Below are 16,202 nucleotides of genomic sequence, written 5' to 3' on the forward strand. Positions count from 1 at the left end.
ATCAAATCAATTACAGAAAACAGAAAATAAATAATGATCTAATAAACAGATATCTATATAAAATCCAGAGATCAGTCAATAATTTACCAAAGAGAAAAATCAAATATTTCCCCAGAGGCCAAATCCTACGAACACCTCTCACCTGAAGAAAGCGATGAGTTTGCCATGCTTTCTGAGCACTGGCTTGGTAGGGGCTTGAGTGCCTGAGTGGAGCGTGTGGTGCTGGTGTCCTGAGGCCAGAGGAGGCTGTGTCCGCGCAGGGGGCAAGGTCAGGGTCTGCGGCTGGATTGTTTGTGGAACCTGAGGGGAAACAAGGTGGATGAAATGGCATATGAGAACACTGGGATAAAGCTGCTTTATTGGATAATTTTATTGTTATATATACTTTCTCTCTCTCTCTCTCTCTCTCTCTCTCTCTCTCTCTCTCTCTCTCTCTCTCTCTCTCATTTTCTCTTAATTTCATCCACTTCCTCCTCCTACCTACCGACATACCTACACATACACAAATGAAACAAATACACCCTCATACATCCTGATCTCCCACCCTTATACCCCTACACACACATACATCCTCCCCCCCTCCCCACACATACCCACACCTCCCCACACATACCTCCTCCCCCCTCTCTCCACCTCCAACAAAAGCCCAGAAAAAAAGAAAAAAAAATCACAAAACTCAAACCACAAAACAGAAACACGTACCTTATCACCGATGACCTGCACGCACTCGCAAGGGAAGAACCCGACCTGGAACCCTCTCTTGCCCCTCCACCAGATGGACTCCTCCGGCGGCGGCATGTCGATCACGCTGATCATGTCGCCCACCTGTTTGGCAAGAGAAAAGGGGCGCTCGTTAATTCCTTCTCACTGGTCGTTGATTTATTCTTGTTTCTATGTGTGACCCCGGGGGTTTGTTTTACTTTGTGCCGGAGTACCCCCGGGGTTTATTATCTATGTACCCCGGGGGGAGGGAGTTATTCATACTTAAAATACAACTCTCCTATAAATACTGGGGCCCGCCCTGTGTTTGTGTATACTGTATTTATGTGTATAAGTGAGTGAAGGTGAACGTGTGTGTGTGTGTGTGTGTGTGTGTGTGTGTGTGTGTGTGTGTGTGTGTGTGTGTGTGTGTGTGTGTGTGTGTGTGTGTGTGTGTCCGTCCTTAAGAAAAAACAACATAATATGTCTACACCTTAAGAGTAATTTGAATGTCAGTAATAAAAATAACACCAAGAACCAAATAACAGTGGCATTAATATCCCTGTCGTTATCATTTTCACCAACAGCGCTTTTTCCAAACAAAGCCTTAAAGATTAACACGAAATTTCCTCTCTCCTCTGGTTCTTAAAGCTGTACTGATATAAGTGTGTTGGTACGTGTGTGTGTGTGTGTGTGTGTGTGTGTGTGTGTGTGTGTGTGTGTGTGTGTGTGTGTGTGTGTGTGTGTGTGTGTGTGTGTGTGTGTGTGTGAGAGAGAAAGGGTACGTTCCTGCACGCGCGAGCCCTGGCGTCTTCCGAAAAAGGAAACATGCAAATGTCTTATCAGCGGCACCGCGAGATAAGCGGTGCCGACTCCTTGCTCTCCGCCCTCTCATTACCACGTGTTGCGGGGTCATGTCACGACCCCAGCCACCGCCAAGTGGGGTCGCCCCCTTTCCCTCCCCCCTCTTCCCCTCCCTCCCTCCCCCTTACTTCAGAGATAGGTAATAACACTCGGCGGATGGCATATGGCGAGGCAATCTCAACTTTCAAAACCGCTGCTAAATTTCACAAGGTGGAGGGAAATGGGGGTGGGGGGGGGGCGAGAATGAGCGGCATAAAATCATTACACAAATTGGATCGGCTTGAAGGCAACACAAACGTCAAGCAGCGATAGCGAAACGCGATCAAATTAGCCGTGATGGGCCGCCACGCCCTCGCAACAGCCCCCGTGTCCTCGCTCCCCCGCCCGTGCAACTGCTCTCCCGCCCACGCCCGCGTCGCCTCCCTCGGCCTCACACACTGCAGTTCTCACGCCACGTCATCCCTGAGCCTTCGGGAGGACGACTCAGCCATAATTAACGAATATCTCGAATATCTGTTACAAAGTTTTTTTCCCCCCAAGTTTATCCTCTTTATCTGTGTTTATCTCGCTTATCCCTCCCCTGCCATTAGTGGAGAGTCCGGGCCAGCACTCGAGGTCCGGCTGAAGCTCAAGGGACAGATAAAAAGGGTGAATCACTGAGATTCCGCTCTGCCGCCGTGCACTGATATCGCCGGTGGAAGATAGGGCCGACGTGTCTTCGTCCTCATTATCTGCTGCCGCGCGCCGCCGTCCGACCCGAGAGCGTCCAAGTACCCGGGGCCCTCGGCTGCCCTGCTCACTCGCCCGCCCTCGCTGTTGCGCAACGGGCTATTCCCGGAGAACATGATCCTCGGAGGCACGGCGAGGCACGCTCCCGGTCGCGCTCGGACCCTCTCGTCGCGCGCGAGGCCTGGGCGTCGCAGCCCTCGTCACTCTGGGGTCCACTGGCCTTTCAGCATACCACGAGGTGTATATATAAATAAATAAATAAATAAATAAATAAATAAATAAATAACACACATGTGTGTGTGTGTGTGTGTGTGTGTGTGTGTGTGTGTGTGTGTGTGTGTGTGTGTGTGTGTGTGTGTGTGTGTGTGTGTGTGTGTGTGTGTGTGCTATATAAGCTCGTCAGTGTGAACAGTTATCCGTCACATGTATTCCCAACATAAACACGGTAAAGTCTCCACTTCCTTGACATAATGACAAGCCAGGCCTCAGCTTCGCTCTGCCAAATAGCCGGTATCTGATGCCCGCTGGTATGCCCATCGATTCGTCATTAACCGGCCGGGGGATAATACTTCCATTCAACATGTTGCATCCTTTTCACAGCAGACTGGTTTCGACATCGGGCTGGGAATGTTGCTACGCCTACCCCCTTCCCCTCTGCCTCTTCCTTTGCATTCCTCCCCTAATGCAACCTTGGGAGGCGATTCGGATGGCCGCGCGGATATATATACACCTTCGTCTCGGGTAACGATGAAATTCACAGGCTTTGTCCCTCTCTTGGGAACGGGAGTCCCTTATACCCCCCCCCCCCCCAGGAACCCCAAAACCCTATCCTTCACATGGTGATCTCACGTCCCCTTCTCCGTATGGGCAATCCCTGCCCCTATACCCCATATACATCCCCTACTCACTTTTTCCTTACCCCCCTCCCCCTTCCCCTCCCAATGGGTACTCTCCTCTTCCCCTCCCCATGGTCATTCTCTTCCCCCTTGGCACCCTCTCCCCTTTCCCTCCGCCACGGACATCCTCCCCCATCCCCTTCCCTCCCCATGGGCCCTCTCCCCCCTCTCCCTTTCCCTCCTCATGCCCCTTCCCCTTCGCTCTAAGCTCGAAAACATTGCACTTTCTCCCTCCGGATCCCCAGTCTCAATATAGCCCCTCGCACGAGAACTAAATCCTAACCCTATTCCTAATCCTAGCTCATGCCCGGGGGGGGGGGGGGGGGGTGCGGCCATCAATCCCCAAATCCCTAAGTCGCTGTTTCGGTGCCACGCATTCATGCAACCGCCTCGGGGCACTCTATAGTTACCGGAATTACGCAAACAGCAACACCCAAGCACCCAAGGCAAATAGCAACAAGAGCCCAAAACATAAGATGATTCACGGCCTTCCCAATACGATCTTTTCTTTTATCTCCAAGCAACAGAAATCGGAGAGACCGGATCTTCCGGGCCAGAGTAAACAGCGCGTATCCGTGAGCCTCCTCCTCCTCCTCCGCCACTTCTACTTCCTCCTCCTCCTCCGCCGCCGCCTCCTTCTCCTCCTCTGCCACTTCTACTTCCTCATCCTCCGCCGCCGCCTCTTTCCCCTCCTCCTCCTCTGTCGCTGATGCCTCCTCCTCGTTCTCCTCCTCGTTCTCCTCTTCCTACTTCTCTTCCTCCATTCTTCTTCTCCTCCTCTTTCTTCTCCTTCTTCTCCTCCGCCGCCGCCTCCTCCAGTCTCTTCACTGTCTGGCTGATCGGTCGTCTCGTGCTGGCATTTAACCCAGGACAACAAGGGTGACTGTTGCCCGCGCTCTCCAGAGGACCTCCTCGAGCATCTCTCTTTCCTCCGCCTTCTCTACTTCTCTCTTTCTCTCCTCTTCTCTCCTTCCCCACGCATCTACCCTTCTCTGTCTGTCTTCTTCTGCTACTTCCTTCTACCTTCTTTTTTTTTCTTCACATTCCTCTATTTTTTCTCTTCCTCTTTCCCCTCATCTTCCTCCATCCTCTCTCTCTCTCTCTCTCTCTCCCATTCCCTCTCTCCCTCTATCTCCCCCCCCCCCCCCTCTCTCTCGTGAAGGTGCCGGGCATGTCCTGAAGGAGGGATTCCCACTGGAGCCTCCTTCGTGGTGGAAGGTGTGTGCATGACATGGCAAGTGTGTGTGGCAGGGCGTACGAGCGCATGGCGTGTGCATGTCGGGCGTCGCGCGTGACAGGGCGTACGAGGTAGATGGAGTGTTGCAGGCGCTGTGCGGAGCAACGGCACGCATCGCTGGCAGTGCGGGTGTGTTGCAACAAGCCGCGTGTATTGCAGGTGGGACTCCTCGCAGGCGGTGTCTATGGCAGGTGGCGTGCGAGGCAGGTGGGAAGCGTGGCAGCCAGGTGGTGATATGTCCTGCCCTCCTACTATCTTGTGGCAGACAGGTGAGGTAATCGTGGCAGCGTGCAATGTTGCAGCTTCACCACCAATGCCCTCCCCCGCCCAACCCCCAGGAGGGTATCGGATGCCACCACGGTGATATAGTGTGTGGTGTGTGTGTGTGTGTGTGTGTGTGTGTGTGTGTGTGTGTGTGTGTGTGTGTGTGTGTGTGTGTGTGTGTGTGTGTGTGTGTGTGTGTCTGTGTCTGTGCCTGTGCCTGTGTCTGTGCCTGTGTATGTGCGTATCCATGTACGTGTACGCGTGTACGCGTGTATGCGTGCGTGTGAGGTGAGGAAAGAGGGAGAAAGCGGGGAGGATATCAAAAGTAGGAAAAAGAGAAAGATCGAATAAAGCGCCATGCAGATAAGGCGAAGAGCGCAAGAAGTAGACAGGCGATAGAAGATAAGACGAGATAAGAGCTAGCGAAGTGTTCAAACGAGATGATCAGGCGATGAAGTGAAGTAACCCAAGCAATGATGATAAAAAAAGAAAAAAGAAATCGGCACCACAGCACAGGTTCCTCTCCAATACCTCCCCCCTCCTCCCCGTCACCCGTCTCCACCCACCCACAGACCTCCCCCCCCATCCCAATTCCCCACCCCCTCCTAGACACAGACCCTGAGTTCCCGACATCGAAACCAATCAAGCACAGATGGATACGTTCAACAACCGTTTCGAACACGACCAAAAATCACAGCCAGGGTTCAACAATCACCCCTTCTCCTTCCTTCCCCCACCTCTCTCTTCTTTCTTGCCCATTATTCCCCCTCCTCCTCCCCTCTTCTCCCCGATCTTCTTCCCCCTTTTAACCCCTCTGGGGAGAGGAAGGGGCGTGGGAGGAGGAGGAAGAGAAAGAGAAAAAGGAGAGGTGGGGCGATGGTGATGGTGGTGGTGGTGGTGGTGGTGGTGGTGGTGGTGGTGGTGGTGGTGGTGATGATGATGATGATGATGATGATGATGATGATGATGATGATGATGATGATGATGATGATGATGATGATGGGGAGGAGGGGGAGGAGGGGGGGAGGAGGGGGGGGAGAAGGGGGGGGAGGAGGAGGAGGAGGGGGAGGAGGAGAGGGAGGGGGAGGAGGCACGCATTGCTCCCGCAGGATAAGGGCTGCAACGATCAATGCTTCCCACGGGGTAAGGTCATTGACTATCACTAGTCTGGCCAGCGGGGGAGGGGGGAAGGGAGAGGGGGAGAAGGGAGAGGGGGAGAAGGGGGAGGGGGGAAGGGAGAGGGGGAGAAGGGGAAGGGTGGGGGAAGAAGGAGAGGGGAGAAGGGGAGGGGTAGGGGGGAAGAAGGAGAGGGGAGAAGGGGAGAAGAGGAGGGGTAAGGGGGAAGAAGGGGAGGGGAGAAGAAGGGGAAAGGAAAAGGAGAGAGGAAGGAAAGGGGAGGAGAGGAGGAGGGGGTGAAAAGGAGAGAAGGAGGGGAGAAGCGGAGGGGAGAAGGAGGGGGATAAGAAAGGGACAGAGGCAGGGGGAGGGAAGGGGGAACAAGTTTTTCTTTTTCCGCGGGGCCATTATGTCCCAACATGGGGCGACATTTGCATGTTGCTGTTAGTGAGTCTCCACATGCAGTGACAACATTCCTCAGGGAAACGCCGCTGCCATTTTATATTCCTTCTTCTCTGCATTTTCTTCTATTCTCGTATTTTCGATTTTTCTCCTTGTTTGACTGTATGTCTGTGTGCGTCTGTCTGTCTGTGTTAGTCTGCGTGTCTGTCTGTCTGTGTTAGTCTGCGTGCTTGTCTGTCTGTCTTTCTATCTCCCTCTCTCCCTCTCCAATATATTCATATCTCAGTCTTAATATATCTCTTCTTCTCTTCCTTAATTCCCTCCTTACGTCTTCCTCTCTCTTTCCTTTCTCCACCTTCGTTTGGTCTCCTCACTTTCTCTTCTCACCCCTTTCATGTCTTTCCTTCTCTCCCCTTCTTCATATCACCTGTTCTCCTTTCCTTCCTTCTCTCCTTCCCCACCTTTTATTGTCTTCCATCCTCCCCGCTCCAGTTCTCTCTCCTCCCCGACCTCCTTCCCACATATCGTCTCCTCCCCCCTCCTCCTATCTCCCCTCTTCCATCTTTGAAACATTTCCCCCCATCCCTAATCCTCACTTTCCCTCCTCCTTTTTTTTCTCTCTCTCTTTCTTTCTCTTCCGATCTATATAAAAAAAAAAATGATTTCTTTGAGTGGGGGTAAGTTGGTATTGTTGTTATTGTTGTTGTTGTTGTTGTTGTTGTTGTTGTTGTTGTTGTTGTTGTTGTTGCTGTTGCTGCTGCTGCTGTTGTTGTTGCTGTTATTGTTTTTGTTGTTGTTGTTCGTGGTGGTTGTGCTGATGGTATTATAATTGTTGTCGTGCTTGCTGGTGTTGCTTTATGTGCTAGGTTCAGCACGGGAGTCCCTACAGCATCATCTACTCCCTCCCCCCCCTTCCCCAACCTTTGCACCTTGAAGCCTCAATGTTCGCTAATTAACCTTATCAATCTCAATGTCAGCACCTTCCCCCTCCTCCTTCCCATCGCGCCGTTAAATATCAACCCATCCATCATCCCGGTTGCCATCGGGTTGAGAAGCGCCACGATGGAGTTGACGAAAAACGGAGTTGACGATTGATGGAGTTGACGATGGATGGAGTTGACGATAGACGGAGTTGACGATTGATGGAGTTGACGAAAGACGGCGATGACGAACTGACGGAGCTGCCGATAGCCGTAGCTGCTGATGGACGGAGCTAAGCGAGAGACATCAACTCCCGAGCCCCGCCGTCAGCCCGCCAGGAGGAACAAAGCGGCGGGACCCCAACCGCAGCGCCGCCGAGCAAGGCTCAATCAATAGCGCAGGTGCCACGATAATTAATGGAAATCTTTCTCACGCGGCAGTTAGGGAGATGATCGCGGGAGGTGGCGGGAGGGGGCGGGAGGGGGCGCTCGATCGACATGTTTTTTTTTTAACGGGCGACACGGACATAAAAAAAGGAAAGATTAGAGAAGAAGAAGAAGAAGGGGGAAAAAAAAATCAAATCTGGTTTTCTCTTTCGAATTTGCATAATTTCGCTATCAAGACCACCAATAACCAATACGAGACATGGTGATTAAATAATAATAATAATAATAATAATAATAATAATAATAATAATAATAAACGAATTCCTTATTTCGCCACTTCATCCTCCCCTCAAAAACAATATCTCCCTCCTTCTCAACTCTCCTCTCCCCCCCCCCCAAAAAAAAAAAAAAAATCTATCAGAAGCCAAGATCATAATACACATCGATACCTCCGCTCGCTCATCTGCATAATACAGAAGGATCGCAACGTGGAGCGTGGAGTCCTTAAAGGAGAGGGAGTGATCAGCTGGCGAACGCTGGCGAGGGGCGTAAGACACGCGCGTGGTGGAGGTGGGCGGGAGGGCGTGGGTATGAGGGGGGGAGGGAGGGAGGGGGGAGGGGCTTTTTGGCTTTTTGGAGAATGAGCGGCTTGGTGATGGATAATTAGTTCATTCATTTATTTATCGTGATTTTTAGTTTTTATTTATTTATTTATTTTAATTACTGTTTTTAAGCAATCTGTTGGCTTGGATACAAGTGTCATGGATCCGGCTTTTAGGAGAACTTCCTGACTGAAGGATGGCGCTGGGGGGGGGGGGAGGTGATTACTGAATTATATGTTGTTTGGTGTTGGAGTTGGAGGCGTGGAGGATGGAGGTGTGAGGGAGGAGGAGGAGGAGGAAGAGGAGGAGAAGGAGAAGAAAAGGAAGAAGAGAAATAGAGAGAAGGAGGAAGGAGGAAGAAGAGAAAAGAGAAAGGGAAGGGAAAAGAGGAAAACGGAAGACTGGAAATGGAAGAAAAAGCAAGCAAGAAAGAAAGAACGCAGAATAAAAATGAGATAATGAAGCAGGAAGAGAAGAAAAAAAAAAAAAAAAAAAAAAAAAAAAAGAGGCTGCACATACCAGTCCGAGTCAGTGGCAGTGGGGAAGGTGGGGCCTACAAGACGCACAAGCCAGCTAGCCAGGCTTAATGAAGCTCCCCCCCCCCACTACCTCTTTTCTCCCCCGTTGTACGTATATGGTGCGGACCCCAGCCTTCGCCCCCACTCCTCCCGCACCTGACTCACCCGCGCCGGCCCTGCCCCCACCCTCTCTTTACCCCCTCCTCTCTACCCACTCCCCACCCCCTCTCCTCTTTACCCACTCCCCACTCCCCACTCCGTCTCCTCTCTCCCCACTCCCCACCCCCTCTCCCCACTCCCAACCCCCTCTCCCCACTCCCAACCCCCTCTCCTCTCTCCCCACTCCCCACCCCCACTCCCCACTCCCCACTCCCTCTCCTCTCCCCGCTCCATCGTCCCTCATACACACTGGCCGACTGTCCCTCTTTTATTGTTTTGTATAAACAGTGTCCCGGCGTCCCCCTCCAGCCTCTTCCTTCTACGCCGACCTCTCTCCTGCATGGCATACGGCTTGGCTTATAACCGTTTCTTTCTCATAAATAATTATATCTACATTCTCTCTCCCTCTCCCTCTCTCTCTCTATGTATGTATGTATGTATGTATGTATGTATGTATGTATGTATGTATGTATGTATGTATGTATGTATGTATGTATGTATGTATGTATGTATGTATGTATGTATGTATGTATGTATATGTATGTATCATTTTATCTACTCACCTATCTATTCATTACGAATCATAAATCATAAACAAAAGTCACACAGAAATAAGAAGTAAAAAGTAAACAAAACTCGGGTCCTCAAAGGCACTCTCCGAAACGGCCGTCTACTGCGCAACTGTGGCGTCCTCCTCGAATGTGAAAGTGAACGGGACTCTCGAAGAAACTATTTTGGAAGGAGAATAATCTTCACCACTCACTTTAGCGAAGGAAGATGGGATTCTCGCTCGCCTGGAGGAGAGTCAGACAAGAGGGAGATTTTGGAATCACAGCCCCAACGCTCCCTTTGATGCCCCCCCTCCCCCTTCCCTCTCTCTTTCTCCCTACCTCAGCCCCCTCTCCTTCGGCCTCCCCCAGGCGCCCTCTCCTTCCCTCACCCTCGGGCACCCTCCCCTACCCCAGCCTACCTCCCTATTAAGACCTCCGCTCGTACTGGGGTCGGACATGCCCCGCTGTCACCGATACCTTGACACACTCTCCGTTTGGCCGCCGCCCACCGCCGCCGCCACCTGGCTCGCGCGCCTACGCTCAGGGGGACGAGTCACGGCCGGGATCCTCGCCGCGGCTCTCGAAGGTCAGCAGAACCGGAAGGGAGGGAGGGAGGGAGGGAGAAAGAGAGAGAGAGGGGGAGAGAAAGAGTGAGAGAGGGAGAGGCTGAGAGAGAGAGGGAGAGAGAAAGAGTGAGTGAGAGAGAGAGAGAGAGAAAGAGTGAGAGAGAGAGGGAGAGAGAGGAAGAGAGATGGAGAGAGAGGGAGAGGGAGAGGGTGAGTGAGAGAGAGAGAGAGAGAGAGAGAGAGGGAGAGAGAGAGAGAGAGAGAGAGAGAGAGAGAGAGAGAGAGAGAGAGAGAGAGAGAGAGAGAGAGAGAGAGAGAGAGAGAGAGAGAAAGTGAGATGCAGAGACAGAGACAGAGATAGAGCCAACACCTTTTCGCTCTTCATGACCGCCAAGCGTGAGGAAGCAACAGTACAGATCAAATGAAAAGACAACGAGAGAGAGAGGAGAGAGAGAGAGAGAGATACAAGGAATTCGAGCGATAAGGCTGAGAACTCTATCTAAACCCTTGCAACCTTCGCCCTTAAGACAACGGTGGGCGCGAGGTGAAGGCGGGTCCGCCCAGAACTCAGTCTTACACACTGGTTTGTCCGCCCAGCATTATTGTCGATCCCCGCCCACACTCGCGCTCACACACACGCATGGACACACTGGCACACTACGTTCACATTCCTATCACCCATTCACACGCGGGCCAGGTGGGCGTGAAACGGTTTGTGCGGGCGGAATGTATCTCATAAATCGTGTTGATTCATTATGAGTGCATGCGTGAGTGAATGACAGTTTGTGGTGTTTGTGTGCATATGTGTGTGTGTGTGTGTGTGTGTGTGTGTGTGTGTGTGTGTGTGTGTGTGTGTGTGTGTGTGTGTGTGTGTGTGTGTGTGTGTGTGACAATGAGAGAAAGAAAAGGAAAAAGAGAGAGGGGGGGAGAGAAAAGAGAGAGAGAGAGAGAGAGAGAGAGAGAGAGAGAGAGAGAGAGAGAGAGAGAGAGAGAGAGAGAGAGAGAGAGAGAGAGAGAGAGAGAGAGTGAGAGTATATAAAACAATAAAAATTATCCAATAAAGCAGCTTTATAAGAACACTGGGATAAAGAAAGAAAGGCAAGACAAGACAGACAGAGTAAAAGAAAGAAAGAGGAGAATGCACCCACTCCTGTTAACCCGCTAGGTGACTATCCCCCTGGAGACCTGCATCTTCACCCCCCCCCCCCCCCCCCGGTCAGTTCCATTACCCTTATCGTCTGCCCCCCCCCCCCGACAAGAAGGAAGAAGACCTAATCACCCCCCCCCCCACCAGGATCACCGGGAGTTCGTAGTCACGGCGGTCGAGGTCAAGGGAGGTTAAAGCTAACCCGCCCCCGCCCATACTCTGTCCCCTTCCAACGCCCACGCCCCATCCATTTCCAAGACCTATGCCCCAGTCTCTTCCACTGCCCATTCCCCGCCTCCTCTCGACGCCCATGTTCTACCTCTTCCATGCGCCTATGCCCCTCCCCACCCTAGACCCACCCCCTCCCTACGCCCATATCCCTCCCTACGCCCATATCCCACCCCCTCCCTGCGCCCATACCCCACCCCCTCCCTACGCCCATACCCTAACCTAATCCCCGCTGAAAGACCGCCAAAGGAGCTTTTTTAAACTGCACTCCGCCGGTGGTATCCTTCGCCGCGTCGGGTCCCTTTCGTCGGCGAGCCTCGACTTCTCTCCGGCGTCGGGAATAACTCGATAGGAGCGGACGTCAGACGAGATAATAAAAAGAAACTCGACCGGCGGGGAGGGCGGGCAGGGGAGGGAGGGGGAGGGGCGTGGCAGAAGCGCGGGGCCAAGAAGGGGGAGGGGGAAGGGGGAGGGGGTGAGGAGGACGAGATCAAAGGCCGTTGTTTTAACTCGCTTCGGCTTCCTTTTGCGTCCTCCGCCGAGCGGGCTAATTATCAGTCTGGCGATCTGTGTTTGTCTGTCATGAGGAGAGCGGCACGATGCGAAAAGAAGACTGCAGTGTTCGTGTCATAAAGGCGCGTGGCGTAACTTTTAGAGGGGCTTTGAAAGGGGCGTGTGTAGCTATCATATATATTTCTTTCTTTTTTTTGTCATAACAATCTAAATATCCTTTTCGCGAAGACGATTCAAAGGTAGCTTTACCGGGCCACCAGAGCAGTGTTATGTACCCTCAGCGCGTGGCCGTGACCTGGGACGGACTCAGAGCAGGGGCGCGAGGGGGGAGCCGGTCACCTCCTCCGCCCTGAGAGGACGTCGACGAGCCTCGTCATGGCGATAATCAACTCCGGGGAAGATGGCGGCGGAGTGCCTCCATAAGGGCTCTTCGGGGCCCCCAACAGGCGGTCGGTGGCCACGGGGAGACGGCGTCCCCTACAGTACAGGGAGGAGCGGCGCTGTGGCCTTCACCAGCGGCAACCGAGCGAGGGCGTGGGGCGGCGGCGAGGGCCCTGGCCAGGTGCACCAGGATCTACTCGTCAGCTTGCTACCCACATCGCCGTCCGAGGCACGTCAGCGTGGTGTCAGCGCGCGCTTTATGAGTTAGTCACTTCGGCTGCCATGCAGGGTTAACTGTCCTATTTCTCTCTTCGGGTCTTTTGGTTATTCGTTTGTCTCTGTGTAGACAACGGGGAAGCATAAACATTCACTTCCCACGCTTCGCTTTCAAAGAAAACCGCAATCCGGGTCTGAAAAAATGCTCTTACAACACTTGATATTCACACATAAACGTACAACACACACACACACACACACACACACACACACACACACACACACACACACACACACACACACACATACACACACACACACACAACGCGAGCGTGTGTGTGGTGGCGCAGGCGGAGGTCACATCCTCATCAGGGGTGCATGCGTACAACAAAGCAGCATGACATCCTCATCAAGGCAGCATGAGAAGAAGCGAGGTATCATGCAGGCTATGAGGTCCTGCATGGCGCGGGTGTGAGAACCGACAAGGGTCCTGGTTTGCTGCGAATCCACCAAGTCGTTGTGGCGATCAGGCCTCGATTATGACACGGCCCTGGGAATAGGCGGGGAGGGGGGGGGGGGGGGAGGCAGTAAAGGAGAGGGACTAAGAGTGGAGGGGAGGGGAATGGGAAGGTAGGGGGTAAGGAAAGGGGGAATGGGGAAGGCAGGGTAGGGGAGAGGAGGGTAAGGGAGAAAGGAGTAATGGGGAAGGGAGGAGAAAGGAGGGAGGGGAGTACTGAAGAGAGTAGATAGTAGGGTTGTTAAGTGCGTAAAGGGAAGGGCGAATAAGCAGTGCACAGGAGGGGGAGGGAAAGAGAAAGGGGGGAGAGGTAAGGCAATAACCGGTGTGGAAAAGGGAGGGACGGGAGCAGAGGAAGGGAAAGGAGGAAAAGTTGGGTAACGTTCCCCTTCCACACTAGGTGCACCAAGCGCTCGTAAAAGGGACACGGCGTTCTTAACGTTACGTAAGGTAATTCTTGCGCGCCCAACCCTCCACGGGCGAATCCTCCGGCCATCCCCCGCCCACGCCCGCGGGGCCTCCATGCTAGCCCTACCGGCGCCGCCACAGCACTACGCCCGTCCTGAAATAACCCCTATTATTCGACGCCCACATGGGGCCGCCTACAGTTCGTGCCCAGACCCCTACATAACCCACCTGGAGGGCTTACCTGGCCGCCCGCCCGCCCACACGCGAGTACAGCTGCGCCTCGCCTCGCTCCGCACACAAGTTCGCGCGGAGTTAACATTTGGAACAGAAGAGGCGCACTTCGGCCGGCGACGCTCCGACCCGGCGGCGGTACACACGAACACTAGCGGCGTGAGAAAAAGTGCCTCGCTGTTTAAAGCCTCAAAAACTTCATATGTTTGAGTGTTTACAATGACACGGCCTTCAGAGAATACTAAACTCACTAATTTAAAACACAAAGTGCATATTGCTTTTACTGTGCGCTCCGGGAATGGAACATAAACTGCATATATTTTTTTCACAGTTAATAGTATCGTGTGGTTCTCTCACTGACACTTCACTGGAAGGATAATTTCACGACACAACGGATTATTTATTCAGCCTATCCTCATTCCCGTTCTCGTCCACTCCTTCTTTCTTCCTTCCTCTTTCTTCCTTCCTTTCTTTCTTTCTTTCTTTCTTTCTTTCTTTCTTTCTTTGTCTTTCTTTTGTTTCTGTTTTTCTTACTTTCTCTCTCTCTCTCTCTCTCTCTCTCTCTCTCTCTCTCTCTCTCTCTCTCTCTCTCTCTCTCTCTCTCTCTCTCTCGCTCTCGCTCTCGCTCTCGCTCTCGCTCTCGCTCTCGCTCTCGCTCTCGCTCTCGCTCTCGCTCTCGCTCTCTCTCTCTCTCTCTCCCTCTCCCTACCCCTCCTCCATCTCTCTCCACGCCCATCTCTACCTTCTCTCTCTCCCCCCTTCTCCCCCTCGCCCTAACCCCTCCCTCCCCCTGCAACAGGAGCCGCACACCTTCCTCCGAGTCATCTCCGAAGGCACAAAGGACAGCGCAGTAGCGGCCCCGCCCACCCAGCCCACCCCGCCCACCCCCGCCCTGTCACCCCCCCACCAATGGAACTGTCAGGTGGCGCGGGCCCGGGGTGGGGGCGTGTCGGGCCAGCATGCAAAAAGGGGGCGAGAGGATGGTGGAACGAAGGAGAGGAGAAGAACGAGAAGCAAACGGAAGGGGAGAAGACAATGAAGAGGAAAAAGAAAAAGATGTGAAGTAGAGAAGAAGAGGAGTGGTCAAGAGGGTAAAAATAGAAAAGATATAAAAGGATAAAAACCGAGGCAAAGAAGCTACGAAGAGAAAAAAAGGGAGAAAGGGAAGAAGAAATAAATAAGAGAGCAGAAAGAGGGGCAAATGGGAAGAAGCGAAGAGATGTAGAAGGAAAACAAGGGAAAACAAGGAAGGAGAGCAGAGGAAAGAAAGTTCGGTAATTGGCCTCATGACAAAATCAAGCTCGATAACAGAACTGTTGTCTCATCTTGGTAATAAAAATGTTTAGCGTTTTTTCCGTCAAAAGAGGAAATGATGGAGGAAAATGCTCAAAGAATAGAAAGGAAGTTACACGGGGGGGGGGGGGGGGGGGCAGAAGGGACTGCAGGGCACGTTAGCAACAAGGCCGCAGGGAGTGGGGGGGGGGGGGAGAAGGGGTAAAGGGAGGGTTAAGGGAAGGAGGGCGTCAGGGAGGGAAGGGCGGGGGGAGGGGGAAAAAAAGAGGAGGGAAACCAGTGGGTGGGAGGGGGGACCGGAGGGAGGGAAGAAAGGAGAAACGGAAAGAGGTTGAAGCGGAGGGAGGGGGGGAGGGAGGAAGGAGTGACGAAGGGAGAGAGGGGGGAGGAAAGGCAATAAGGTCCGATGGAGGGGGGGGGGGGGGGGGGGGGAGGGGCGGAAGTCCCAGCAGGCAGCAGGTAGCCCCGCGCACAGGTAACACGTGGTAAGTCCGCGACCGCGTGGATGCTGTCCGCTGGTCCACACGCACGCGCGCGCGCACTCTTCCCCTCCCCTTCACCATACAACCTCTAGCGACTAGCAGGTCCAGCGTCATATCTTGCTCCCCAACACTCCCGCATAATATGAATCCTATTCTCCTGCCTCACGTCCTTTATAAACCGAAGATACGGAATTCTAATGAAAAAAGTTCGATGCTGCATGAACAGCGGCTGCGCATTCCGACGTCCTCGAGGGCGGCAAAAACTCCACCTTTTGTGCAACATGACTGCATTGCATCCACTCGGCGCGGTGGTGGCGACGTTTCGCGCCAGATTTCAGACTGCGATGCAAGCGCACGCTCACATGAAGACCCAAATGCACACACACCGACCTCCGAAATATATAAAATACAGGGACGCAAAAACGTACACGCGGAAACACAAAGACACACACATAAAGACATGGATACATACACAAACGCACAAAACGCACACACACACACACACACACACACACACACACACACACACACACACACGCACGCACAAACACACGCAGACACACACTTACCCTTACCCCCTCACGCACTTCCCCAAAAACAAAACGCATTCCCCAAACCCTCCCCCCCCCCACAAATCCCCACACACAAGCAGCAACCCCCCCCCCCCCGCCCCTCCCCCCCGCCGCATTACACCCCCTCGGAATTATTACGTAGCCTTCCCCAATGTTACGGAAGGGCGGAAGGACCCCCCTCGAGGTGGCACCGTAATGACGCATTTGTCGCTTTTTTTTTCTTCCTCTTTTTCTTTTCGTTCTTCTTTCCACTCTTGTTCCTGTTTCCCCTCTCTGTTCCTCTTTTTTTTTATTTTTTTTAATT

General features: G+C 53.0%; 1 protein-coding gene across 5 annotated transcripts in view; it reads right to left on the reverse strand.

Annotated features, from left to right (window-relative positions):
- Positions 1 to 16,202, reverse strand: part of LOC125038339 (GTPase-activating protein CdGAPr-like) — a 71,565-nt gene that overhangs the window by 14,524 nt on the left and 40,839 nt on the right. For all 5 annotated transcript variants that reach the window (XM_047631811.1, XM_047631810.1, XM_047631812.1 and 2 more), the window contains 2 exons: positions 703 to 825; positions 143 to 300 (listed from right to left, as the gene is read on the reverse strand). In XM_047631811.1, coding sequence (XP_047487767.1) covers positions 143 to 300; positions 703 to 825 — 281 coding nt within the window. The remainder of the gene's footprint in view (positions 1 to 142; positions 301 to 702; positions 826 to 16,202) is intronic.

Source organism: Penaeus chinensis, chromosome 24, assembly GCF_019202785.1.
Source record: "Penaeus chinensis breed Huanghai No. 1 chromosome 24, ASM1920278v2, whole genome shotgun sequence".
NCBI lineage: Eukaryota > Metazoa > Arthropoda > Malacostraca > Decapoda > Penaeidae > Penaeus > Penaeus chinensis.